Here is a 27,686-nt window from a genome sequence, read left to right as displayed (position 1 = left end):
ATTAATTACCTTGTTTTCTGTCATATAATGGGTTTAGGTCACACCTACAACTCATTTGTCAGAGGACAAATGTTGCTTTAAATTAGTAGAATGCCTAAAATAAAGTTTTTAGCGATCCTTAGCCAACAAACACTTCGAACAACACTGCATCTTTGAAATTATTCGATATTTACTTCATCGTATTAAATTATATTAGGCAACTGTAATAGCACCAATGCATTAATAATAGACTATAACATAAACACTTTTAAATAAAAATAAAACACTTCTTCTGTTTCTAAATAAAGAAATCAACTTTAAATTAAATCTAACGTTGAATAATTGTGTTACTAGTGTTTAAATACATCTCTAATTAAAGATACAACCTTAATTTAGCTTAATTTAAAGTTTTAAACGTGCTCTATTTTTAACTTTTAATTTTAGCCTCAAAGTTAAGTTTTTATTTCGTTTTGTGTTATGCTATGCAACTTTACTGCTACTTTAAAGTCTCTGGAACCTTTAAATTGGCTCACACAAATGTAAATAATTATTTGGAAGGCCTGAAAGTCAAAAGACAGAAGGAATAACAAAAGTAGCAGCTTGGTGTCATCGAAACTAATCTCTAAACACCGAAAGACATAAAATAACAATTCAACTCAACATCAACAACCTCCAAATGATTTTCGTCAATTGAAGAATTATCTATGTGTTTATTTACGTTCCCGGAATAGCTGCACCGTTACCGTACACAAATTCAACGCTTGGCGAAAACAATTTTACGAATAATATTCGATTATGTATCGCCTGAATAGAATTGCTAATTTTATTTAAATTATTCGCATAATTCACGCATAGAATAAATTTTCGACTTACATTTTACTGGTGTCCAATGTAGGTAAGTTTAAGAAGTCGTAAATGCCATCAAGATGATTGAAAAGACGCCTACTGATGCACAGTTACACTTTAATTACGTTTACACAACGGAGACAACACTCCACGCGTCAATTTATTATAATTGAGCAAATTTAACAACCAGAGTTTGAAAATTGGATTGAATGCTAAGAATGTTTGTTCCGGTGAAGGATAGAATCAAACTAGCTGGGAAATTCTATTTGGTTGGGTTTTCTCGGACGAGGAAATCGGTAAATTCGTGTGTTTAACATAGAATTGACAAACAGACAGTGTCAAACTGATTCACCCGTTTGTTGGAGTTGATTTCGTCTTTTAACCTTTAATGTTATCTTGTTTATGAGTTTTTGTTGTTTGAAAAATGTCGTGGGGATAAGTTGTCACACGATTCGTTTGTAGTTTATTACTGAGGACATTTTGGGAGCTACCCGTGGTTACACGGATTGCGAGCCAAAGGCGCAGGACTGCGTTCGGATCCTGCGCAGCAATTTCCGCATTGATTTTTCCGGCCGGCAGCACCGCTGCGAGGGAGTGAGCAGATACAATGCATCGACAATGCACCAGACAACATGGAAACTGTTGCAGTGTACAGACAGCGGGCGGCTTATCTGTATTATCATTTAGAGTGGATAAATATTGTATTGTTTACCTAATGTAAACGTAAGATTATGTAAATCAGATTATTTATGTATTACTATTCTTAAATTTGTGAATTTGGATAAGAAAATTTTTTATTAACATTACAAGTCGTTAAAATGTCTGTTTCTTTAAACCCCTGTTCAAATGTTTACAGTAAAGCTGAATAGATTGGTAATTACTGATTTTCTGACCGCCGCAGCATACTCATATTTTTATTTTATTTTCAATTTGACAATAATGACAGGTAAAATCTCGGAAATTCAAAAATTGTCAAAATTTTTCGAGGAGTTTCACACGTCAGTTTGATCTTATCGAAATTAATGTGAATTTCGAGAAGAAATTACATGCAAATCACTGTAAATCAATAAATCCTCATCGTATAATAAGGTGTCCCAAGTTAAAAGTCGGAAAAGTTCAAATAAAGCACCTACATTGAACTCAGATTAAATTTGTGTGTTGAAGCCAAGTATAATATTGAGATTTCTACGTTTAAATAATTTTTTTACTCAAAAAGTTGTTGTCCAGAGAAAGAAAAGTGCAAAACTTATAGTTTTACAGTTTAAATCAAAGAAAGAAGCTCCCTTAACAAGAGATTAATTATATTCTGCATTTATTACACGTATAAGTATTTATTTATTCAAAACTCGATTATTTTACGTAATTTTTATGTATTTTTAGTTTTTTACCAGAATTTAATATTAATATGGCTTACAATCATATTCGAGTTTATGCAAGAATTAAAAGAGAAAATCAGATGGCTCATTCATCACGAGTAAATAACAAAAAAATTACTTTTTCTTCATTTGTTTATCCATTTTCAATTATTTATTTTAGTATGAATTAATATCTGATTGTCCAGATGGTTATGACTCCTTGCAAACCTATTACGGCGGTCAAAATTTCAAAAGAAAACGACGCGTTTTTAAGTTTGACAAAGTTTTTGAACCACACTCATCCCAAGACGATATTTTCAACATTATTGCAAAACCTATAATACACGAGTAAGTTCCAAATGCATTTTTGTATTCAATTTTGTTTTAAAATAAATAATAGTGTATTTTCCGGAATCAACGCAACAATTTTTGCATACGGAGCGACTGGAAGCGGAAAAACTTATACTTTAACCGGTTCACAGACAAAATACGAAGAACGCGGACTTATTCCTCGAACAATCGAATATTTATTTCAATTGGTTACAAATGTAAATATTTATATACAATATTAAATATATTTTTGCTTCAGATAAACAATATATTTATATTTATTTCAGAAAATGAGTAATTACATGTTCTTCATATCATATTTGGAGATTTACAATGAAAACGCGTATGATTTACTCAACCCGAAGCAAAATATAACGTGCATAGAGGAATTACCGTAAGACTTTCACAGCCTATCCTTAATTAAATTCTCTACCCCTTAAATTTTGTGCTTTTGGGGAATTTCCTAGACGAGTCATCGTGCTGGAGGACGCGAAAGGCGAGGCGCACTACAAAAACCTATGCCTCAAAGAGGTGAACACCGAGAAGGAAGCCATGCGTTTGCTCTATACGGGTGACAATAACAGGTAAGCATAATCCACCCTTACATCTCTTAACTTGTACTGTCTTCCACCCGCCGTGAGTAATCCGCGCGCTTGCGGTATCGATCGGGTGAAATTGATGGGGACGCCGGAAACGCAAGCAAACGCCGTAAAAATCCCCGACCGTTCGTAATTGAGGCACGTCTTAGGTTTCCACTTTCCCCTTGGATAGATGAGAATGTAGTGGTCCTGCGTTCTATTAAATACGTTGTCTTTTTGTAGGACGATTGCCGAGACGCCCCTCAATGACTACTCATCACGATCGCATTGTGTGTTTACTGTTCATGTGATTTCCAAGTGCACTGCCACCGGAAAAATTACGAAATCCAAATTAAATTTGGTTGATTTAGCTGGGTAAGAATAAAAATACATTTTTTAACTTTTACCGCTAGACACGGTTGTGATGTATAAAAAGTGGTAATTTAAACACGGATGGCCAAGGCTGTGACTAAAGTACTTTAGTCACGAGGTGCGCTTGCGCCTGCGCATACAAATGTTCATACAGAAAAATCTCAACGTTGAAATAGGGTGGAAGCAGAAAAAATAGCATAAACATCACGTGGCTAAACTTTGTTATACACTCATTTGATTAAACGCTCGTTTTTAATCAATCTCGTGACAAACACTCCAGTTTAGTCACTTGATACTTAATATACTAATATTTTATTTATTATAATACATAACTTAAATATTTTAATTTAGTTCTGAACGTTTACACCGTATGAATCTCCATGGATTAACCCTCAATGAAGCACGTCACATCAATCTCTCTTTACATTACTTAGAACGTGTCATTCAAGCACTTTCGCGGAAAGGTACCCACCACGTGCCATACCGAAACAGCATGATGACATTCATCCTACGAGATTCTCTTGGTGGTAATTGTCTGACAGCAATGTTGGCTACTTTGAGTATGCTGCATGTCAATCTGGATGAAAGCATCAGTACGTGTAAATTTGCCCAGCGCGTTTGTCTTATCACGATGAATGCTAATGTGAACTATTTACCTAGTCCGGAGAAGGAAATTGATTATTTGCGTTCAGAGATAAAACGATTGAAGAAACAGATTAACGAAACTAATAATGCGGTGAGTGTAAGATTAATAATTAATATTATTTTTTGAAATATTTTTAGAATAAACAATTGACGGAACAAGAAAAAGACGAGTGCATGTTTGCTATAAAACAATATTTATTGGGCGAGGATGATTTTGTCATGATAAATGATATGAGAAAAGTTAAATATTGTATAGAATTTATGAGGGACAAACTGTCGTTGATGACTAAAGAACTGGAGTCGCAGAATTTACGTTCAACGCTTGATATTAAACGGAAAAAATGTATGGATGAGATGGAATCAAAGTATAAGCAAATTATCGAGCAGAAAGATGAAGAAATTTGTATCCTTTTAAATAAAACTTAAACAAAACGCAATTTTTAAAACTGCGGTGTTAAAAAAACTTAACTAATTTAACTTTGAGGTTAAATATTTAGGTTATGATACGTTTGTACGTAAAATAACCTCAATTATACTTAATTTTGGTGAATAATATGATTTTTGAGTCGTATTTTAATCAATTTTACGTTTAAAATTATTAATAAATTAATTAACTAAGTAAATTTTTCTTAAATTTTTCCCTCAAGCTGTTTTAATAAATGCAAACAATCAAAGAATCGACCCACAGTCTCCGCGAACTACAATAATTTATACCGCAGCAGAAAACTCAAAAAATCAAGAAATGTCAGAGCACAAAAAGTTTAAAATATTCCTGAATCAGAACAAAAATAAGCCGCATTTAAAAGAATGCATCAAACGAATCAAACGAAAATATAACGAAGCAGTAAAAATAGCTGAAAATTTATACAATAAACAAGAAGAAATTTCCACTCTAAAAAATTTACTACAAATCAACGGACCAAGCACAGATATTAAACTAAAACTGCATTCAGATCAAGAATTCTACTGTGAACAACTTTACAAACTGCACGACATACGTGCTGACATTGAAATACTAATACAACAATTAAACAAACTCAAAATCAAAATAATGGATGATTATAAACTGTGGATTGTTAGAGATAATCACGTAGCAGGTGATTGCAACATGAATCCACACTTTGGACATTTCGATGAGTCAAAACCAATCACAGGATATATACAGTTGTTACCCGAGAAGGAAGAAGTAAAGAAAAGCAGTAGTTTAAACGTTGTTACTTTTGATAATCAAGAAAATAAACAGCCGAATATGAATTATGAAGATAAAAAAGGACGAAAAATTTATACGAAATCGTCGAGATCAGTAAAAGTGGGAAAAAGACATACGCAATTGTCTCTGGTGCAATGTAAAAGTGCTGATTATATAAATCAAAGACGAGTCGACAGTTTAGACGCAATGGAAAATGAATTTTCGAATGATGTACCGCCTTATTATAAATTTGTACGTGCAAGTGATACTCCTGAATTTATATCGTATTTAAAATCAATTCCTTTAACTGGAGATGATGAAGTCGACGATGAAATTATCAAGTTCTACCGGATAAAATATCATAGACCAACACAATCATTATGTTAGTCTTAAAATATTTAAATTATTAAATTAATTATAAGTACATTTTTGATTTTTTTTAAATTTTTCGTCCTGTATGTTATATTTCGGCCATCAGAAATAGCCTATTTGCCTTTCCTTAATCAAAAATATCTTAATATCAAAATTTATCAAAATTGCTTTAAAGTTGTATGCATGAAAGCGTCACAAACATACAAAAAACTAAAATAATTGGTTAGAATTTAATATCGTATCTAAAACAAATGATAAAACAGTAACAAATAACAAACTAACATTAATTAACACACCAACACAAAAAAAATCAATTTGCATTATGATAAATTGCATGTAAGTTGTTCCAAATCAGGTTGGTCACCTTCCATGACAGCTTCCAAAAGATTCAAATGTTTCTTGTTGATGAGACCGATAAAAGAACGAGGTTTACGTTCAGATCCGCATGGAAGGTTGATTTTCACTAGTTTGTCACCTTCAATGTTGGCTTTCGATCGGAATTTAAAACCTTCCACTCCTCGGTATTCATAGACCTGAAGCAATTCATTATTTTCGAGGAATATTAGCAATGTTTCACCGTTTTCTCCAAATTCCAAAGAGATCATTGATGAGGGTTTGTATGTAGAGATTTTGTGGAAGACTTTGCCACTCATTGGATCTTCATAAATCTTTAAATAATAAAAATTAAATTTTAAAAAGCAATTTAAATATTAGTATACCTTAATAATATCAAGTTTTCCCATGACACTTGTATCTTCATGAATGGCCACTGCCATCATTTTCTTCCATCGTGGATAACCAACATTCAAAAGTACCATTTCTTCCTTTCTTCCAGGAATGAAGTTATTTTCAACTTGAGTAAAGTTTCCAATCGTAATTTCATCATTTGGTATACCAATTGGGATATCCTGACGATGCAATTTGAAAAGATGGCGTCCATTACGAAGAGAAAGACCTGTTTTGAGTCCTTGTTCCAAAAACGCTGCGTTGTCAATCGGTACAGACCATTTCTGCACAGGATAGAAAAGATGATCAGACGGAGATATCCTATATTCCAAAACAACTCCTTTTTCAATGCCATAGAAAGTTCCTGGTACCCTAGATTCATGTATCAATGTTTGATCATTCAGTCGTTGAATCAAAACAAGTTTTTCTTCATCAGACTCAAACTTCCATACATTACTTCCTTCAATACAACCTCTTTCAAGCAATGTATTATTCTGAGATTCACGCGTTATCAAATAGACATCTTCCCCATGGTGAACAGTGACGATTTGTTCAATTGTTCCAATGTCTTGTTCCTGCTGTAAAGTGAAAAACTCTTCAACCCAGAGATATAACTTTGCATTGCATCCTTGGTCCTTAATAAGCAAATAATGTTTCGATTGATGTACAAATTGATGGACGTATTCAATATTTTCTGGTAACTCAATAACTTGTTTGTTGTTCAGGTATTTGAACGTATAGATCTGTTTCTTTGTTAAATCTATCACAGAATTGATGTCTGCGCAGATTTTCTGATAGTTTTCCTAAAACAACATAAATTACAACACAAAATGTTTCTTTAGTTGAAAATACTTACAACGAGATCTTTTTCAACAGTGTATTTAAACGCTCTGCGATTTTCTACATCCACCGCCATCTTGTGAATGTCCAAGCCATTAATCAATCCATTTCCGGTGACATTATCTTTGAAACTAATGTTTGCCTCTGAAATCCATTCATTGGAAACAACTTGTGCTTCCGGTAGAATTTTCTTCACGCCATTTTGTATCCACTTTGTCATGTTAATAGTATTAACCTCTCCTGATACAATAATATCATTATTAACAATTGTGCGATCTAAAAATCTGTACGTCCCAACAAGTTGTTGGTCTTCATCTGTTGTGACAATCTTTCCAAGGTCTTGATCATTAACAGAATTGTGAATATCCAGGAATTCACGAACAACAACATTACCTTTGAACATAACCTTATCTTTAACCTGCTGAATACGATCTGCCATAACTGTATTCAAGTATTCCGGTTCTAATTTCTTAGAATTCACTGTATTGCCAACTTTTATGTCTTTGATAGAAGACAATTCATCAAAAGTTAATTGTTCGTTAATGTTCAGATCAGATTTCAATTGAATAAGTGAGGTTAAGTTGATATTGTTGAGGTAATTCGCAGTTACATCACTTTCGATAACAGCCGATTGAAAGTTCAAATGTTGAGGGATTTTACCCTTATTAATAAAGATGGCTTTCTGTAACCAATCAGCAGGATTCACGCCTTGAATATCTTTTGTATACAAATCCGTTTCAACTTGAACTTCTTCCTTAACATACACATCATTTGTGAATGTTACCGGAGACAATACATCACGATCTTCAGTAATAAGCACAACATCTTCTTTGAAACTCTTCAAATCAATTCCATTCACGTTTGGAGTGTTTAAATTTCCGCTTATGTCAACTCTATTCACGAAAGTTAAATTTTGAACCTTTTGAATCGTTTGTTCATGGCGATAGACCAAATTATGAAAGAATCCATTCATAGAAATGTCATTGATTGATTTTACTTGGAGATCTTCAATTATAGGTCCTTTGGAGAATAAGACATCGCCTTGGATTTGATATGTGTTTTCGTCAATAACTCGGAACGCGTTGGTGATGTTATCAATCGGAATGTGATTGAATGTGCTTTTTAATTGGCAATCGCCCTCGATTGCTACTTTCCCAGGATTACTATCGGAGACGCAATTTCCTGCTTCTCGTTCTTGCGCAAGATGTCAAACACGGAAATGTTGTTTAAAGCTGACGTTTGGATGTAGTTTTTCACTGTGAATCCGTTGAAGTAAATTTTGTGACCTAGGATTTCCACGTTCTGATCGTCTTTGAATACCAAGTTATCGCGGAATGATGAAAATTCAATATTGTTGAGTTTTTCGACTTGCAAGTCACCAAATCGCACATCCTAAGTTAAAAATAAATTAAATCTTAATACTACTATTTTAAAATGGATATTACTGACCTGGAAGTTAATTTCAACTCCTTGATCACCTTCCTTTGTACTGAAATACAACTTCATTATATCTTTCATTAGTTTTCCATTCACTTCATTGATTTGAAGTGTATCATGAACAACTAATTCTTTAATCGCAAGTTTCCCGTCCATTAATAACTCCATTATCTTTCTTGTGTATACATCTAAATCGAAAACATCTTTAGCATCATATGTATTGATGAAATTCATCTTTAAATTAGGAATTCGCGATGCTTTCACAACAAACGGCACATCAATAACTTGCTCCTTTGTTAAACTGAAACGTGTCTCATCAAATTGTTTTAAATTGAAGTTTTCTTCATGTGCAACCAGATCATTTTGAACAATCAAGTTTTCCACAGTTAACGAATCAATATTCAAAGCATCCATTGACATCTTTCCATTGGAATATAAATACTGCTTGATTGGAATGTCATTCAAAACTTTTTTGATATCCAACTCGTCAGTCTGTAAATCTTCATCGAAAATAATCTCAGACGATATGAATTGCTCGCCGGAGAGTTTGACAGCCTCCTGATCCAGTTTTATAATGTCCACCCCATTGTACAAGCCTGTTATGAGAAGGTTTTCAAAAGTGACGCTGCCGTTTAACTCGCGCACATCAAGAATTCCTTCGGTGTCTTTGTGTATTAATTTATTTACGTCGACGCTATTGATCGCGGCCGAAGCAAGGCGCAGATCCTGCATCACTGTCAATCCGTGCCGGAATGTCTTCACGGAGTTTATTTCGACAGATTGCTCGTTTTTGTAGACGACGTCGGACAGGAGAGCTTCGAGATTAGTTCCGTTGAAATTGTTTTCGATGATTATTTTGCCGGTGACTTCGAGGGATTTGAAGTTTATGTCACTGGTTATGTTGTTTGAATCAAATAGGGTAGGTTTTGAAAGGGGTGGAGAGTGTAATCCAATTATTTCACCATCCAACTGTGAAAATGTATAAAAAAAATTAAAATTTATGGGAATTGAATTTTCTGTGTGAAATACCTGAAGACCAATTGTAACATCCAAACTTGCAAAAGACATTTTACCAGAAATTGTTTGTGGTTTAGATAATGTAACAACATCATTGATGTCAATTTCATTGATAAATCCACGAGTAGTCAATTCACCAACCACAACGTTATTAAATATTTTTTCTCCTTCAAAAACAACAAAAATTACATTAAAAATCAAAAAAATCAAAATTAAATTTTTACTCACCTGTAATATGAGTAAAATCATTCGATTTACTGAATACATAGTCCTCTGGATATTTCAATTTATTTAAAAACTCAGTTGTTGAATCATTTTTTATAATAACATTCTAAAAATAAAAAATATTTATTAGTTTCTGTTTTAGGTTTATTAAAGTTTTATAAATACTTACGCCTTCTATTCGAGTTAAATTCGGTATAAAAGCATTAATATTCTTCATACACAAACTTTTTAAAGTTTGATTGAAATTTTCTCCATTTATATTCTCCACACTAAGATTTCCAGGTAAATAAATTTCGTCAAACATTACAGTTTCCAACGAAGGATTATCTTCAACAATGACATCTTTATAATTATGATGGATAGGAAACTTGTTGATTCTGTCTGTATTCAAAGCTTGGCGAATATTCAAAGATTCAAATTCAAGTGATCCTGAAATAACAATAAAGAATGTAACATATTAATCAATATAAACTTGATTATTTTACCATTAAATTGATTTTCACTAGGAATATAAACTATTTCTTCCTGAAGATTCATATTATCAACTTGTTGAGTGTCTATATTTCCTTCAACAATGACCTCTCCATTCAAAACTATATCACCTTGTAATATTAAAGGTTCTGATTTAAACAATAAAGCTTCTGATGGTATTTCATTAACAGAATCAAATTCAATCTCATCTGTGCGTAGATTAGTAAATGTTTTGTGACCTGATAACGGCTGTTCGTTTTGTATGTGGTAGATATCTGCGGTAATTTTATCTGTCGGAGCACCGTTGAAGGAATCGGTAGTAACGAATTGAATATTACTGGGACTTTGGACTTCAACCAAACCATTGAGGATTAAGGTGTCGTACTGGGTACGACCTGGTTCGAAAGAAGGTATTTTTGGAAGGTCTCTCATCATTTCGTTGATGGTTTCTTGAAGCGCTGATACTCTGGCTGTGATGTCGTCCATGTTTAATGATGTCATGGGTGCTGATTGAGTGAGAATTTGATCTTTTTGAGCTTGTTGGGCAGCCTGGGCAGATGGTGCAGCCTGGAGCTTTTCTTTTTCTTGTGGAAGAACTTTTTTCTGTGGAAAATTCTCTGCTTCAGCCATTTTTTCTTTGAGATTTTTGATTTTTTCCTTTAAAAACACACAAAAAGTTTAAAAATGATTTTTAATTTAATGTGGTATTAAATTACTTCAATTCTTTTCTTGTGATCTTCATACGCAATCATTTTTTCCTCCAAAGGACTTTTCAGCTCTTTCATCTCAGTGTGAACCACAAACAATCCGGAAGTTTTCTGATACCTCGGAACTAAAAACCCTAAAGTATCGTTAACTGTAATAAAAGTCGATCCTTTGATTCCTTTCTTATCATCGTCTTCTTCCACCAAACAATTGAGACCATTCGATACTTCTCCGTAGTAATCACAGGTCATCTCCTCGTGCAACACAAAACGTCCGCCATGATGGATTATCACTTGAATAGCATGCGATTTGTGCGTGTTGAAGTCAAGCAATCTTTCAGCAATTAACACTTCTTCATCTCGGTAGGCACTTATCGGAATGGCCAACCAAAAATCAATTCCATGCAGATTTGCATTATCGACATTTTGTTTAGTGAAATAACCATGTTTCTGACTTGGTTTATTAACGAATTTATATATACCAGCCGCATAACCATCGATTGCAATATATGATTGGAAAGCAACTTTGAAACTGGTCACAAAAGTTACGTGACCAACTGAGAAATTGTAACAGTTTACAAAATGCGTGTTTTGGTCTTCAAGGGAGAAGATGCGCAGTTTGTCATTTTGTGGAATTGAGAGATACGTTTTTGTACCGTGTGTTGTGAGTGCGGTTGAATTCGTTGGAGAATCCAAATGTATAGCTTGTTTTAACCTTTTAAGAGTTAATTTGGAAATTAAAGATTACAAAAATTTAATTTGTCATAAATTAAGCATACCAAAAGTCGTTGTGCTGACCCAAATGAAACTGATACCAATCGGCGGTTGTGTAATTAGTGTATCTGTCGCTGGCGATCAGAATATTGTACTTGTCGCCGTCGTCGACCAATTTAAATACGTTTAAGTGCGTGATTTTCTTTCCCAGCGGCCAATTCCATATTTTTATCTATAAAATTCAGGAAAATTAAAATGTGCAAGTGTCGCCATCTTTAATCATGAATTATTGACACGCTGAAGTGCATTATAGACATTTTTCATTTCTTTGAATTAAAATTAAGAATATTTTTAATTTAAAATTAAGAAACAAGAAAGTAGAATTGCCTAATCAAGTAATATTTGGTGTTTAATCAAAATTTATCCAAAAATATCCAATAATAGCCAATAAATTGTATTAATAATCCATAATCATTAATGAACTTGGTACTCACTAATTTATTATTGGAATCCAAGCGGAACCAAAGTAAATCAACAGAGTTGTTCGAATGTTGCGCATCGACGGCGACCACAGCGATGATTTCACTTTTCGCGGCGTCCCTCTTCCAATATTTGAAGATGGCCGCGTCGTAAATGGTTGCATTCATCGCTGCAAATAAAAAGTTGTAAAGTTACACATTTATTGCAACATAAAGCACGTATATATTTAATTTAATAACTACACGAGTTTAACCAATTAGTTTCAACCGACGTAAATAGCAAAGCAATTACGTTAAATACCCAAGAAATAATTATTGTCCAAGTTGTGAAATAACGATGAATAAATTTCGATGTTGGCGTCAAAATTTGAACGTAAATTGTCTTGTAATGAATTCAAATTTTATGCATTGCTGTACTTACGCGTGTGCGTTTCGTTGGTCGCGAAACTTTCGCCGATCTTATCGACTTGCAGAATGGTCACGCCGTTCGCCGTCAGGCCCAACGCGATGCTCTTGTTCTTCAGCGACAAGCTACGCCATTCCAGAACGTGTTCCTGTGTTTTGAAACTGTCCACCGCGTCCACTTTATTGATATGCAACTCTAAGAGTCATAAATATTACATAATCATTGAAAATTGATAAAGAAATTCAATTAAATCATACCTCGGCGATTACCATGACCACTATCAAATTGATACGAGTACCAAAGACCTCCCTGAATCGAAACTCCCACAAACGAATAAAGCAACAACGACATTAAATAATTACGACACATGTTTATAAATTATAACATTTTCTGCCGATCACACGATGTACAAGAACCAAATCCGCACGTGGATTCAACGAAATTTTACAGAAACGTGAATTGCGATAAGATAAAGACGAAATAATATTCCTGCGCACTGGCATTGTTTATTTTTATATAAAACATGTACTGGGTGTTACCAAAAACAGTATAAACATAACAATTACAACAAATTTATTTACATTTCTTGATAAACCCTAGCATATTTGGAATTTGAAGAAAAAGTATAAAAATAAATATGTATTGAGCAATTTCGTAGCTAACTAAAGGCGCCTTAATGAGATATTGGACCACAACCGGTTATCCCATTTCACCACAAATTTAAATAACAATAACTAACTTAAATGTTTTCTTATGGAACATTCACAGAGAAGAATCTCTTTGGATCACCAACCTTCGGCTGGAATCGCAGATTCACACGCTTTCCTTTTTGATTGTCAATGTCAAAGAATGAATTCCAATCAAGAAGATAATAAAAGCCTGTCTTTTTCGGTGCTTCTGTTGTTGTTGTTTCCACAGCGGCTGCTTCAGATGTAGAATCTGAATTACCACCGAAAGAATCTTCTAGTAATGCTAAAGATGGATTAATAGGCGCGGTGGATTTTTCAGTTGTAGATGTTTGACGTTTTACTTCATTCTTTAACAGACCAACATCGTAATCCAATGGGTTTGGACCTTCTTGTTGATCCAGAGGAACATTGAATGAGTTTACTAAGTCTTTCAGGCCATCAAGGTCGATATGTTTCAGGTCCTCCTCACTTGCAGTTCCATTGAGTTTCTCAAACTGTTTTATTACACCCATAAGTTGATTTAACCGATTAATTTCGTCCTGGGTAGCGTATTCTGTTCCGGAAGTTGCAGGGTTAAAAACATGATCAGGTTTTTTTGTTGATTGTTCTTTAGGTCTACTTTGTTCGGTTTGTTGATCGTCACTTTGAGGTTTTGAAGGGTCTATCTTAATAGGAAATCCGATATCAGCAATGATATCCTTGAATTTATCCGGGATGACGTCTAAATTTGGTTGGATAGGGTTGGTTTTGAGTTCGTTTTGTGGCTTGGACATTGAAATTGCTTTCTGTTCTCTGTTGTTACTTTGTGGTTTATTTTATCTACCAGACCAAATTTAGCTAGGAAATCTTCCATGTCTTCATTGGGGTTTGAGTTGGAACCAGCTGGTAACGGTTTAAAGCTACTGTATGAATCGGGGCTTATTACTGAACTGGGCTCCATGAATATTTCAACTTTGGGTGTAGTTGTTTTATCTTTATTGGGATCCGGAATCAATCCAAATGTCATAAGTAAATCCTTCATTTCCGGTGTGAGGTTGTTGGCAACCTGCATGACATCAGGTTCGGATGTGGTGCTTGTTGTAGTGGTGGTTGTAGTCTGAACACCGAGGGAAGCAAATAATAATTTTAGTTTATCCTGTTCAGAAAGTTGTTCAGGAACTGGGTTGTCATTAAATGTGGCTGGAGCTTCAGTAGGAGATTGTTTGATCAAAATGTCCAAACTCTTAAGGACTTCTTTAAAATCTTCGGGGATCTGAACTTCATCAACCATCATTGGTTGAATTGGAGCTTCAGGTACTGATGTAGTGGTAGTAGTACGCGGAGGAATGTATCTTGGAGTTGTTGTTGTTGAAGTTGTTGCAGGTCTGTTTGGAATTGGTTGGAATTGAACTACAGATGGTTTTCCAGGCATAGGTTGAAACGAAGGTGGGTCAATGATATTGATACCTTGATTAGGCATAAATTCAAAGGGTTTTATTGTTGTGGTTGTTGTTGTAGTGGTGGTAGTTGGTTTCCTAGTAGCTTTCCTCTTTCTGGTAGTTCTTGGAACTTCAGTTGTTGTTGTGGTTGTTGTAGTTGTACTTGGAGCCAATTCTAAAATTTCTTGTTTATGATTATGCGGTAACTTTGTTGTCTTTCGCCCTCTGTTGATAAACCTTGTAAAAGGGTTCTCTGTAGTTGTTCTTTGCTTCTGTACAACATCAGTATTATGTTGCTGCTTCTGTTGTTGAAACTCTTCCTGATCATTGACTTTTGTTGATTCACTCACAACACTAGCTTCGGTAGTTGGAACTTTCGCAATTTTAACTCCTTGATTGTTTTCATAGTTAGACTGATATGGTTTCTTCGTAGGTCTTCGTTTTTTCTGAGGAACTTCCGGCTTAGTGGTAATTCTTTCATCATCACTATCCTCTACTAGATGTGTCATTGGTGGTTTCGTGTATAAAGACTGCACATCTCCATTCTGTGCACTATCCGCGGAATATGGTAACACTACCATGATAGCTTTAGGATCTCTTACTAACCCTTTCTGAACATCAGTTCTTGTTAAATTTTCAATGATATCCAATATCTCGCCACGTGTCAAACGTGGCAGTGACGGATCTGAATTTAGCAAACCTTCGACCTCTTTGATGGTAGCGTCGACATCTTGAAGCCGGGCACCGTTCGCGTTTACATTGTTTCCGCCAGCCGGCGACGTGTCGAAGGCTCTGCGTGCCGGTATCGGCACCGGCGAGGCGTTAATTGGCCGCGAGTCAAAGATACACGCGACCAGCGTCGCCATGAGAAAAAACTGCAACAGAAAAAGTGGCGTTACCGTTAAATGTGATAAATTTGCTGGAAATATTCCAGCGATTCACGCAATTAAAAAAAGCAACAATTTTGTACAGTTTTTCTCAGTTGATTAGGCAAACTTAAAGGTTTCAGAGTTGTTCAAAATGCTTCCAAGTTCATTGGACTTTCTATTCTATGAAAAGAAGACACCACAACCACAACAACATGTCATGCATTCGTTTGTTTTCGAAGAACGAAGGTGTGCACTTTCTCTTTCACGAATGAAACTTTGCGTCATTCAATAAGCAAGATGCATCGCGTAAATATTATAAAAATTACTATAATATATAGTTTATTACAGCAAGTAGTCCAACAACGAACTCAAGTAAAGCAAATAATCGTAGATGTCAAATCAATTTGTGCGTTTGCGTTCGCGTTCCAGGTGTTGGAAGCATTTGAAGAATGAACGCTTCGTGCACGTTGACATAGCGGTTAATTAAATGATTCAATGGTGCTGTATGTTGTTATGTGATGTGTTTTCGACGTTTTCAAGTTCTTTAGTTCTCTGGGTTACCGAGTCATAAACCTACATCTAAAATTGACCAAGATGAAAACTCTTTAAACGCCACAAATAAGTATTTTGTACGAAATTACAATTTGTATTGCTTTAATCTTTTATCACGTAAAAATCAAACTTTCTAATGATTTGATCATAGTTTGAAATGGTTTAAAACGCACGGAATTATGCAAATTATAAATATGAACAGAAGGGCGTGAGCAAAATGCAAAAGTAAAAGTCACTGCTTTGCAAACGTCGTTATTAAATCGAAGTATCAATTACTGAATGCATTAGAATATGTTTCTGTGTGTTGGAGTTGATATTGAAGGTTGCACATTCATTTCATCATAATTTCTGCAGCAACAAACAAGAAATAAGAACTTAGATTTCAATTATGATTTATTGCGTGAATAAAAATAAGTTTTTAATTCTTTTTGAAACATTTATAACGGATATTTAATAGTCGATTGATTGACACCAATTTTTTAAATTAATTTCTTACCTGTTTGATGTGAAATCCCATTTTGAAGTTTTTCTTTTATTTCACAATACTTTCAAACACTTTATTTCAAAATCAGTTGATGTTTAACAAGTTGAATATTGTTTACATGACATAAGTGTACAAACAATGTCTTTGGATTGAGATATCGATCGCGTTCGTGCCGTTTGAATTTCTTTTTCCGACTGAAAGTACTCACCTGGTTATAAACTAATATGCTTCCAGTCCCCACCTGCGTTAAGTGAAGAATTCGCCGCGTCCACGAGTAGCCGGTAGTTTCACCTTCTTCTTCGGCTCTGGGCTTGATTGCATGATCCCCTCTTGCGAGTGTTAATTATATTTACATTTACACGCTGCTTGTGGTAGTGTGTCTACGCGTGCTAATGTTATACCAGACGAATAAACTTGAACTACTTTTTAATTGAAGATTTTTTCTGCGCTCTTTGGCAACGCGAGAGAAGTTATGAATAAAAACATTATTAGATAAGTTTGAATGAAGATTTATGAAGGTTTTAATGTGAAATATTTTTTATTGTTTGTATTTGTTTATGTATATATTATATATTATTTAATTTATAATGCCTTTTAGTGGAATAAATAACTGTTTGCATCTTTGATTGTTTTAGGTTTATGTAAAACGTTATTACATAAAAAATAAATAATATGAATACAAATATGAAGACAAAATACAATAAATCATAAATTATACATCTACAAACTATTTGTTATTATTTGTAACAGTGATTTTGTTATATAACACTTTAAAACGTAAAAAAATCGTCAAATGAAGTGAATAACATCAAATCAGTTAAATTTCGTTGGTATACTTTAAAATTTTATTGATAGTATTACCAAAAATAACTAATAATTAAATGAAAGTTGATCCGTATTGGATATTCTTCCGTGCTGTTGAAAGTTTTATATAATATCCTTTAAATATTAACTTTGGAACAAGTTTCCCAAAACTTTAAATCGTCAAACAGTGTTACAAGTTAGGCTACCAAAAATACACCTCGTTTATTTCATATTTTCGGTTTCTACTTTATATTTACAACTCAATCTCCCGCAACTAAATGATTTGTATATGTTAAATTTAATAAACTATTTAACTAGCTTTAAAACTACCAAATTAATAGTTCATTTTATATTGTAAACAATCTGATAATACATTTTGCTGATTCAACTTTCGTTTTGTTTTGCAAGTTAGATAGTTCGTGCGCATGCGTGCAATACGCGCACTCGCTGGCGCAATTCTCCGTTTGTCGCCTGTCGCGTCACATGACCCGCCGTTGTTCCCGTGACCAAAATTGACGGAAAATTCAAATATCCACGAGCGGAGCGAGTCGAAATCGGCGGCCAGTCGACAACGAAATGGACATGCTTGATCCGTTGGACATCAGGTATGTCTCACGACCTCCTTCAACCCCCAATCGTCAAACACAATCGTACGTGGTTATGTAACTTTGCTGTTGCTGGTGTTACTGCTAGTTAGTTGATCCCGATCGCGACAATCGCAAGGTCATAACAATGTTGTGATTGATAAGCGAGCGCTGCACTCAAGTGCCCTTTATGCACATCATTTAATTCAGTTCTAAAGTAACATCAGTTAACAAAACTCGACATGAATCAAGATTTTATTTACAATTGTTTTAACTGCTTTGTATTGCAGTCATGAAGAACATGATAACAAGGCAATATTGCAACAGAGCCTTTCGATGGAAGACCACAGTATAGGAAGTGATGATGTTGATGATCCACATGTAGAACACCTTTCCCCACAGACTCTTCTGGAGACACCTGATGATGATGTGCAATATTCATTTAGAACACCAGAAGGTAAATAAACAACTATTATGAATATATTTGTACTGAAATTTAAATATTTATATTTATTAGGGACAGTAACATATGGAGTATTAAAAGTTGAGGAGGAAACTGTTCCTCAGCTGGCAATACCAACATTTACAAGTGCATCAGTGCCACAACTTGTCACATCCAACATCAATGGTCAACTATATGTGATAAGCAACGCTTCAGACGTTTTTGTCAGTCATCAGGCGACGACAGGAACGCGACCAATCGTGCCGAGGGCTACAATGGTGGAGTCTACACCAGTTGTGCCTGTTACAAGCAATAAAAAAGTTAAAGTAAATTATAAACTAAACATTTTCATATATAAATATTAAAGATTTATATTTTTTAGAGGGACGAACGTCGAAGAGCAACCCACAATGAAGTGGAGCGTCGTCGGCGTGATAAAATTAACAATTGGATCAACAAGTTAGCAAAGATCATCCCCGAGACGTCAGGCGAGATGAAGAGCAATGGCCACTACGATGGCCAATCGAAAGGCGGTATTCTTGCCAAGGCGTGCGAATACATCGCAGAATTACGCGCATCACAGCGTTTGCTGGAAGAAACCGAAGTGGAGCGGAAACGTTTGGAAGACGCGCTGGAGGATGCGAAGCGGAAAAACGCCAGTCTCGATATGGAGAATAAGGCGCTGCGAGAATTACTGCAACAGCACGGCGTGCAGCTGCTCGACGAATCGTCATAGCTTGAGACGTGGAATTTTAACATTTTAAGGACAATTGGAGTGTGAAGGAGCCATAAACTGGGTGAGATTTGAGTAAGTACATTAACATGATGTATATAAATCAAAAAAGAGCACCTAGTGTTGAATTTTACATTAAAATTCAGCAAAATGCTGCGACGATATGATATCGCCCAAATCATTTATGTATATGAATTTGTTAGCTATGCGTTGGTCGAAGGTGGCGTGATGTCACCTCGATTTTGTATAAATTGTGGTTGCTTCGATTGGGATGACTTCACCCCGATTTGTACTAAATCTATCTGTCATTTGTACAAGTCTAACTCACATGTATTATTTCGTGAGGATGATCATTTTACGTTATATTCTACATATTAGGATGTTATTTTGTTATTTTTATTTACACACAACGATTGGTTAATATAAATGTAATTACTTTTAAACTGTTCTTTTTTCTGGCCTATAAATCATAAGAATTACTACTGTTGAGGCGTAGGAAGTAAAATTTGACTACTACTACCAGTAAATGAGAAAAATTTCATCTACTTTGATATTAATTCAATCAATTTAGTGCCGCTAGTGACATATCATCAAACTACAATTTTTTTCAGCAAATTTTAAATTCAACAGGACAAAAAACATAATTTCTTGTTTTCATATGAGAAGCATATAGAAATTTATCTAAAAAAACGCGCGTACTCTAAAAGACTACTCCTCAAGTACTAAAATACCGAGCATTGTAAACATTGTGTGTAATTTATGTAATTTTTTTATTATTTGAAAAACTTATCTTTATCTACAAAGTCAAGATGCCGGCCTTGATGGCTTTGCGCTCCTTGGCTTTCACCTGAGCAGCGATGCGGTCAAGATCACGACGGCCCTGCTGCGTGAGCTTGCGCCCACCATCGGGGGTCTTCTCGATAAGCTTAAGAGCCTCCAGGCTCTGCAGGCACTTACGCGCAACACCACCGGCGGAGCGGCAGAAATGCGATGGATGTGTGCCCTTGCGCTGGCGTGTGCCAAAGATCTTTGTCACGGAGCCGACACCAATTGGTGAGCGAATGTAAATGTGGCGGATGACGGCCGCACAACGCACGTAGTACCAATCGGGGTCGTACGGTGCCAACTCCTTGGCGCGCGACGTCTTCACAATGTCAACCCATTCCGGTACGCGCAGTTTTCCGGTTCTAAAACAAATCGAAAGTTAAGTGTGCTGTGCGAAATTGACAAAGTGGGGCTTGACATTCAAACAAAACCTGCCAGAAACAAATTTCTAGTATTTCACGCACACATCACTTCAAGAGTTATAAGTTAATATAAATTTACGATTAATCTAAACTAATAAGAAAGATGTTCCGACCACAGATGCAACCTGGCGGAGGTGGTGGAGTTGGTTGGCCAGGTGGTTCAAATATGATGGGTATGGGAGGACCGCCCGGAAGCATGCCTACAATAGGTATGCCCGGCCCGATGGGGATGCCACCGGGAGGTATGTGTATGCCGCCGCCACCGCCGGGGCAAAACATGGGCATGCCACCGACTGGGATGATGCCGTCGCAAAGCCCACCACAACTGCATGGACTGCAGCCAATGCAGGCAAGTAATTGTCAATGTGCCCCGGGACCTTGGGGCCCACGACCATCAACAGGACCCCAACAATGGCAACCCAATCAGCCTCAATCAATGATGGTGCAGCCATCAATGGTGGGCATGAATTACAACTTTACTGGGCCACCACAACAAATGCCGGGAGTGTGCCAATCCAGTTGTACAAGCAACAATGCATATTATATGCAGCAACAGCAACAACCCCAACAGCAGCAGCAACAACAAGTACAGCAGCAACAGCAGATTCAACAAGGGCAGCTTCAAATGCAACAAAATGGGATGACTCCTAACGGAATGAATGCGGCTTGCAATCAACAATCTATGTATATGAGCAGCTCAGGTAAAAAGTTAGGAAGAAAGAAGTAAAGAAGCCCACAATTTTACAGGTAAATAAAAATTGAGGTTTATAAAGATGTATGGTAAAAAAAACAAATGATAAAAACTTACTTTTTGAGGAAGGACGAAAACGCCTTCACAAATTTGGCTTGATCAACGTCTTTTAGTGTAACCGACGGCATTGTGTCTGTAAAATATAAAAAAATTACATTACACACCATGTGAGGAACGCATCTGCGTGCAATTTCGAGGTTAACAAATTCCAAAACTTTTTCACTCAAAAATAGTAACTCGCAACGCAGAAAAACTCTCCTACACTTGTTTCACAAACAGATTTACTTGTTACCTTTTTAATTTAAGTGAAAACTTAGTAAAATTCGTTAAACCAGACGATTTATTCCAGTAAACATTACACGTACCTGTCAACCCGACTACGGATCAGAACGGAAAAGGAAAGGACGCCATTTTGCAGCCGTAACGTTTGTGTGAGGGCGCCACGCACAACCCGCCTGATTCGAATTTTTGAATATACCGGATGCTCGAAATCAAAATAACTCGTGATAATTCGACCGTGTGGAATATTTTGTGTCAATTGTACGTAAAATAATAATACATACGTGAAGTAAAACTAAAACATTGCGTGTATAATATTTATTTAATATTTCACAAAGCATCTTGAATCTTTTTTGATTTCTTTTCTGGTTTCATGCGTTTAACACGTTTTTTTAATAGTTTTTCTTCTTCCTCATCGGGATCCAGGCCTTCAAGGATCCACTTCTTCTTCAAATTAATCATTTTCTTCTCGTAGAAGTCTTTCTCGTCTAGTTTTATGTGTGCTTCACCTTTGGAGACGGATATTTGAGTAAAAATCTTCCCTACTTCATCATCTGCACAAAAAATATAAAAATCAGTATTATAATATCATGTGTTGATAATCAAACGTACCATTAACTTTGAACTCAGTCAATTTCGTGTTAATACAAGCCTCAATCGCTTGTAATTGTTCAATGTCAAAAGGACTAATCAATGTAATGGCTTTTCCTCCGCGTCCTGCACGCGCTGTACGACCAACTCTATGAATATATTCCTTTGGCACTTTCGGAACCAAATGGTTAATAACTAATTGAACTGTTGGAATGTCTAACCCTCTGCTTGCTACATCGGTGGCAATCAATATCTTCACATTGTTTGATTTAAACTTTGCAAGTGCTGCAAGTCGTTGAGTTTGTGGAATCATTGCGTGCAGTGCGACGTTTTCGAAACCCACATCGTTCAACATCATAGACAGAATTTGACACTTCTTGCAACTCTCAGTGAATACCATAATGTTTCCTCTTTCGTTTGATTGTCGGTATGTGCGGATAACTTCAACTAAGTACGCGTCTCTAACGTCTTTTGGACACAGAACATAATTTTGATCAAGTTGCTCAACTGTGGCAACTTCAGCAGGATCCTCATACAGAAACACTTCTTTACCGGTAGCTGATTTAAGTTTTTCCAATGTGTCTGTTATTGTTGCTGAAAAAATAGGTTTTGGCGAGTTTTGGGGAGTTCTTTGAAAATTGCCTTGATTTGATCATCAAAATGTCCGCCAAGAAGTCTGTCAGCTTCATCTAAGACTAAAAACAATAGAAATTAGTAAAATAGTTAAGTATTAATGCCATTTGCTCATAAATGCAAAATAGTTTAAGATTTTTTAAGTAATTTACTAGAAATCTTATATAATTCTCACCTAAAAATTGTAATTTACTCAATGTAAAAGTATTACAACTATTCAAGTGATCAACAAGTCTTCCTGGAGTAGCAACCACAACATGGGGCAATGTAGCAAGTTCTTTTCCTTGTTTGATCATATCCATTCCACCAACAATCACACAATGTCTCAAATTCATAGGCTTGCCAATCACTGCAAATTGATCAGCAATTTGGTAAGCCAACTCTCTTGTTGGAGTAAGAACAAGGGCAAATATTCCATATGGATCCTCACAGAGTTTCTGTAATATTGGTAAGGCAAAAGCCAGTGTTTTGCCACTGCCTGTCTTTGCTGCTCCAATCACATCTTTACCAGCAAGAATGTTCGGAATGCAGTTTGTTTGGATGGGTGTTGGTTTTGTAACACCTAAAATATAACAATAATCATATGAAAACACTATTAAATTACTCATTTAAACAATAAAATTAAAGAGGTTAAAGTAAATTGAATAATTTTTACTTAAATTAACAAGAAATTCAATACATACCAATAGAATTACATTGTCGAGTGATCCAAGGATTTAGTTTAAGTTGATTAAAAGTAGTGTCACTCATTTTGTTTATATTTATTCAATTAATAACAATATTATTGTTCCACAAAACGTGTTTTCAACAAAAATAGTTGCATTGAGAACTGCGCGTGCGTGATCACCGTCAAACGACACCCCCACTAGCACGTGCTCCAGACCTCTGATTAACTTATCATTTTTATCAAGGCGAGATGCGTAAATACTGGAATAATATGTATGTTAAAAATTAGTTTACTGAATAAGTAGTGATTGTTGTGCAGTGTACTATGCACCTATGTTAATTTGTGTGTGTTGCAATGGAAAAAGACGAACAATTTCTGCATGGATACTTTGTTTTTGTGTCACAGCTGTGTTTTGATAAAGCAAAAGAGCATGTGGTAAGAATTAAGAGTTACAGGTGACAACGGAATTAATTGATTATTTAATCGTAGGAAAAGGAAAAGGAGCAACAATCAATCTATGATACTGCTACATGGAATGCCCTCCTTCATCAGTTATTGCAAATTGCTTTAGCTGAAAAATCATACATGGAAATTGGATTCCTACAGAATAAGAATAAAGGATTTCTTAGAAAAGATGTAACATTAACAATATCCTAGTTATAAGCTTAAAATTAGAATATTATAATTGATTTATTGTAGAATTCATTGCAAGCAGTCTATGACACAATTAACTTTGACTTGAAACGAATTGAAGAGCTGTGCAAGAATAATGGATGTGATAAAAGGGTGCAGAATCATTGTCTTAACATTGAAGAGTTTCTGTCTGCCAGATCCAAGTTAATGCATTTGTATCCTTTTAATAATATATTCAAAGATTTTTTAATATTGTAAGTATTTGTGGAAAATATTTTCCTTAAATTTGTTTAGTTATGAGCAAATATTTTTGTGCAACACATCCAAGACAAAGTTCAATGAATTCCTACAAAACATTGAGCTGTTAACCCAAAGAAGTGTTTTGCAATTTGCTGACATTAGCTTAACACCAATGAAAGCTGCTTTCAGTTTAGAATGTGCCATCTTGGAGCAATTATTTCGCTCACTGATGGAATTACAAAGATTGCAGTTTTTGCCATCTTTGGCTCATATTCATGGTGCTCATACAAGACTGCAGGCATGGGAGGCTACAAAAATTAAAAACCGCGAGGTAAATCACTTAATTTGTTCATTTGTGTATAAATTTTTAATGTTGTTTTACATTTAGGTTCGTAAATTGGGTTTTATTAAAACAAATTACTTACCTGCTCTATTCCAATGGCATTTAAACTTCAAGGCTGCTGTTCTGAGCAAATTCAGTTTGTTCTTCCATGATACTTTGTCTTCCCAAACTGCCTCGAATGAAATGAGGCAGTTATGTGCTAAATTACAGTATGACTACTACAATAAGTGAGTTTTTCCTCAAGATGTGTTTTGATGTGATGGATTATATGGATTCTGTTGTAGAATGCAACAATTCCAGAAGCGATATGATGCGGGTGCTGTTTTACTTCTTTCTGATAACCAAGTTAGTTGTGATACTACAGCATATGATTGTTTTCCAATTATTGTATCATGTCCACCTGTAAGTAGAGTCTACCATAATATTATTAATTGTCAATTGCAGTCTTTTTACTTTATATGCAACTTTGTAGCGGCCATCATCGCAAGTTGATTTAATCCTAAAAATGATAATGGATGTGCCGGCGGAGGTAACATCCTCCGATGTGATTTACAAATACAGTTCGCAAGAGAAGCTCACATGCATTTACAGCGTCGTCGAACCAAACATTTACCTCATATGTTTATTCGATGGCAAGAAAACGGAAAAAGACGCGCATATTAGTAACTTTCTCAACGAAACCTGCCAAAATTTACGCTGCACGAAAGTTTTTGCTAGCTTAAAAACTCTTTCTAAATAAATTTTATCCGTACTATATTTTATACATTTGGAATTTTCTAGATCAAATGTGTTTCATTTGTTTTTATATTTGACATTGTGTAATCAAGTAGGCTTTGCAGAAAATAAATTTTGACGTTTGTTTAGTACAAAAAGTGGTCAAAAAAGTTCGTCTTGTTGGGGAAATCAAAAAAATCCAAGCAAAAATGTCGCGTTTGTTAAAACTCTCACAGCTTCGATTTTATCGTACTGGATCGACCGCGCTGCTGCAGAAGGTCTCCGAGAAAGCGATTCCAACATCTACTGATCAGGCATTTGATCCCAACGCCGCTGGTAATTAATAATTACTTATAATAACTTTAGATATTAATGTAGTGATGAATTAATTACCTTCAGAAACAGAAATTAAGACTTCTGACAATGTATCAGCGTTTGCTAATACCAATATGGGTAAAGCATACAATGCGCTTCCCATGCAAGCTGAAAGCAGGCTTCCGGCTGCTGATGAAATCAGACGTGCTGCTTCGTTCGATGAAGTACCTGGGCCGGAAGTTTTGAGGAAGGTTGCAAGGGCTTGGAGCTACGTACCGATAGTTGGAAATCACGTCACAGCTCGTACACTGCAATATGTGCTCAGCGCAAGTAAAATCTTTGGTAATATTTGCGAATATTTAAAATAATATAACAAAAAATAATAAAAAGTATATTTAAAGGCAGCCAATTGAGCTGGGGAAATAATATGGCGATTTTCCGGTATCTGCTGAACGAGTACGGACCAATCGTAAGACTGCATGGCCCCTTCGGGGGAGACGTGGTGATTCTGAGCAGAGCGGAACATGCTACGGCTGTATTTGACAGTGACGGACCTTATCCAGTCAGATCTAGCTTGGATTGCATCGAGAAATATCGTTTACATCATCGAAAGTATAAAAATGCCGGCCCGTTTGTCATGTATGCATAGTTATCATGTTTTATGTCGGCCATTTTGAAAATCTTACTTGGACTTTACTAGGCATGGTCCTAAATGGGAGAAAATGCGTCAAAACATTGAACCAGCTTTAAAACTTTCTGTTGAACATCAATGTCTTCGTATATCAAAGACTGCCGATGAGTTTATTGAGCGTTTGGTAGCGATCCGCAACCAGCAACTGGAAGTTCCACCAACTTTTCTTACCGAGCTGCAAAAATGGAGCATTGAGTGTCTCTGCAGCATTACATTTAACAAAAGTTTTGGTTTCCTTGATCCACGAGGCTTGAGTGCGACTTCGGACAATGCTGTTCTCTTGAATGCAATTACCGAAGCGACAGGCGCCATTAAACGCTGTGAGTTTGGCTTCCATCTGTGGAAATTTGTCGAAACACCAGCATGGAAGAAATTGGTGCTTCATTGTGATACAATCGATCACATCCTTGGATCTAATCTTCGAAAGGCTCAACAATCATTACGCGAAAGACAGGATAAGGGAATGGTCACTGATGAGAAGAATATTTCGCTCATTGACTATTTTCTATTGAAGGAATCAATGAATAGCGATGATATCTTAACTGTGTTGCTTGATATGGCACTGTTGGGAGTCAACATGACTGCATACACCGCTGGTTTCTTAATGTATCACCTATCAAGGAACCAGCGCGCACAGCACATGTTGTATAGTGAAATTAAATCACTACCTGCGGATTTAACTCGCGAGCATCTAAAGGATCTTTCCTATTTGAAAGCGTGCTTGTTTGAAAGTCTGCGCTTGAAGCCTCCGATGCCGATTTTAAATCGCGTTTTGAACAAGGATGTGATGATTTACGGATATAAAATTCCCAAAGGTGACATTTAACATAAGCAATACTTTGTATAAAACCATGGCAACCATTTTGTTGTTTTGCAGGGACATTCGTGTTGATTGCTACAAATCTCTCCAGTCTGCGCGAAGAACACTTTGAAGATCCTTTGAAGTTTAAGCCGGAACGCTGGTTAGGACTGGGCAATAAAGAAATGAGTAGTGTCGCGACGATGCCATTTGGACACGGACCGAAGAATTGTATAGCGAAGGAATTGGCCGAGACACAGATTTATTACCTTATTGTAAAGGTAAGAAAAAACAATTCTTATTTAGTGCATGTTTGGGGTGGTGGCTTATATGTTTTCTCTGCATGTTTTACAGGTCTTGCGCAAATTTCGCATCGAATATCACTACGGCGATATCGACAGCAACAACAAGTTACTTTCATCGCCGAGTCGTCCATTGAAGTTCCGTTTTGTCGAACGCGATTAATTCTTGTGTTACAGTTTTAATAATATTCAATTAATAAAATTTAATACTTGAGCAGGCA

The 27,686-nt window shown here is 35.6% G+C and overlaps 9 protein-coding genes across 12 annotated transcripts; 5 read left to right on the top strand and 4 right to left on the bottom strand.

Moving 5' to 3' along the window:
• Positions 1-1,790: 1,790 nt before the first annotated feature.
• Positions 1,791-5,720, top strand: LOC135791860 (kinesin-like protein KIF6). The gene is made up of 10 exons (XM_065302419.1): positions 1,791-2,146; positions 2,206-2,299; positions 2,362-2,528; positions 2,581-2,728; positions 2,798-2,904; positions 2,978-3,094; positions 3,332-3,463; positions 3,812-4,196; positions 4,244-4,508; positions 4,753-5,720. The coding sequence occupies exons 2-10, from the start codon at positions 2,231-2,233 to the stop codon at positions 5,679-5,681; spliced, it is 2,319 nt and encodes a 772-aa protein (XP_065158491.1). The 5' UTR covers positions 1,791-2,146; positions 2,206-2,230; the 3' UTR covers positions 5,682-5,720.
• A 162-nt stretch (positions 5,721-5,882) lies between these two features.
• Positions 5,883-13,117, bottom strand: fs(1)N (female sterile (1) Nasrat). Its single transcript, XM_065303213.1, is given in 14 exon segments — positions 5,883-6,334; positions 6,386-7,195; positions 7,249-8,422; positions 8,425-8,624; positions 8,682-9,638; positions 9,699-9,853; positions 9,915-10,017; positions 10,081-10,340; positions 10,397-11,039; positions 11,099-11,801; positions 11,866-12,032; positions 12,295-12,449; positions 12,701-12,880; positions 12,943-13,117. Coding segments are annotated over 14 exon segments (5,967 nt in total). The 5' UTR covers positions 13,055-13,117; the 3' UTR covers positions 5,883-5,986.
• A 54-nt stretch (positions 13,118-13,171) lies between these two features.
• LOC135792480 (mucin-2) lies at positions 13,172-16,887 on the bottom strand. Its single transcript, XM_065303128.1, is given in 3 exon segments — positions 13,172-14,123; positions 14,126-15,667; positions 16,710-16,887. Coding segments are annotated over 3 exon segments (2,250 nt in total). The 5' UTR covers positions 16,731-16,887; the 3' UTR covers positions 13,172-13,436.
• Positions 16,888-17,942: 1,055 nt separating this feature from the next.
• LOC135792603 (upstream transcription factor usf) lies at positions 17,943-19,703 on the top strand. 3 transcript variants are annotated; one of them, XM_065303256.1, is made up of 4 exons: positions 17,943-18,151; positions 18,376-18,542; positions 18,603-18,853; positions 18,910-19,703. In XM_065303256.1, exons 1-4 carry the CDS (start codon positions 18,078-18,080, stop codon positions 19,261-19,263), a joined length of 846 nt encoding a protein of 281 aa, XP_065159328.1. In that variant the 5' UTR covers positions 17,943-18,077; the 3' UTR covers positions 19,264-19,703. The 3 variants fall into 3 exon arrangements, with proteins under 3 accessions (XP_065159328.1, XP_065159329.1, XP_065159330.1); XM_065303257.1 differs by having other exon boundaries at positions 17,944-18,106; XM_065303258.1 differs by lacking the exon at positions 17,943-18,151 and adding an exon at positions 18,179-18,302.
• Positions 19,704-20,006: 303 nt separating this feature from the next.
• Positions 20,007-21,703, bottom strand: RpS19a (Ribosomal protein S19a). 2 transcript variants are annotated; one of them, XM_065303261.1, is made up of 3 exons: positions 21,624-21,703; positions 21,316-21,391; positions 20,007-20,447 (listed from the first exon to the last, which is right to left on the bottom strand). In XM_065303261.1, the coding sequence occupies exons 2-3, from the start codon at positions 21,384-21,386 to the stop codon at positions 20,057-20,059; spliced, it is 462 nt and encodes a 153-aa protein (XP_065159333.1). In that variant the 5' UTR covers positions 21,387-21,391; positions 21,624-21,703; the 3' UTR covers positions 20,007-20,056. The 2 variants fall into 2 exon arrangements, with proteins under 2 accessions (XP_065159333.1, XP_065159334.1); XM_065303262.1 differs by having other exon boundaries at positions 21,551-21,660.
• Positions 20,472-21,838, top strand: LOC135792604 (proline-rich proteoglycan 2-like). Its single transcript, XM_065303260.1, has 2 exons — positions 20,472-21,254; positions 21,608-21,838. Exon 1 carries the CDS (start codon positions 20,611-20,613, stop codon positions 21,232-21,234), a length of 624 nt encoding a protein of 207 aa, XP_065159332.1. The 5' UTR covers positions 20,472-20,610; the 3' UTR covers positions 21,235-21,254; positions 21,608-21,838.
• Positions 21,839-21,840: 2 nt separating this feature from the next.
• Positions 21,841-23,584, bottom strand: LOC135792600 (probable ATP-dependent RNA helicase DDX49). The gene is given in 5 exon segments (XM_065303254.1): positions 21,841-22,091; positions 22,150-22,725; positions 22,728-22,823; positions 22,937-23,323; positions 23,445-23,584. Coding segments are annotated over 5 exon segments (1,350 nt in total). The 5' UTR covers positions 23,512-23,584; the 3' UTR covers positions 21,841-21,867.
• A 139-nt stretch (positions 23,585-23,723) lies between these two features.
• Positions 23,724-25,516, top strand: LOC135792602 (KICSTOR subunit 2-like). Its single transcript, XM_065303255.1, has 7 exons — positions 23,724-23,863; positions 23,918-24,064; positions 24,128-24,276; positions 24,356-24,632; positions 24,690-24,871; positions 24,929-25,046; positions 25,117-25,516. The coding sequence occupies exons 1-7, from the start codon at positions 23,783-23,785 to the stop codon at positions 25,381-25,383; spliced, it is 1,221 nt and encodes a 406-aa protein (XP_065159327.1). The 5' UTR covers positions 23,724-23,782; the 3' UTR covers positions 25,384-25,516.
• A 45-nt stretch (positions 25,517-25,561) lies between these two features.
• LOC135792599 (cytochrome P450 302a1, mitochondrial-like) lies at positions 25,562-27,682 on the top strand. Its single transcript, XM_065303253.1, has 6 exons — positions 25,562-25,694; positions 25,758-26,015; positions 26,075-26,312; positions 26,374-27,179; positions 27,242-27,444; positions 27,518-27,682. The coding sequence occupies exons 1-6, from the start codon at positions 25,568-25,570 to the stop codon at positions 27,626-27,628; spliced, it is 1,743 nt and encodes a 580-aa protein (XP_065159325.1). The 5' UTR covers positions 25,562-25,567; the 3' UTR covers positions 27,629-27,682.
• Positions 27,683-27,686: the final 4 nt, after the last annotated feature.

The sequence above is a fragment of the Atheta coriaria genome, unplaced genomic scaffold, assembly GCF_025399875.1.
Source record: "Atheta coriaria isolate IRGN ID8LTWV9N9 unplaced genomic scaffold, Caltech_Dcor_3.1 hic_scaffold_5_pilon, whole genome shotgun sequence".
NCBI lineage: Eukaryota > Metazoa > Arthropoda > Insecta > Coleoptera > Staphylinidae > Dalotia > Dalotia coriaria.
Note: the sequence above shows the minus strand (reverse complement) of the source record. Positions and strands in the feature narration are given on the sequence as shown.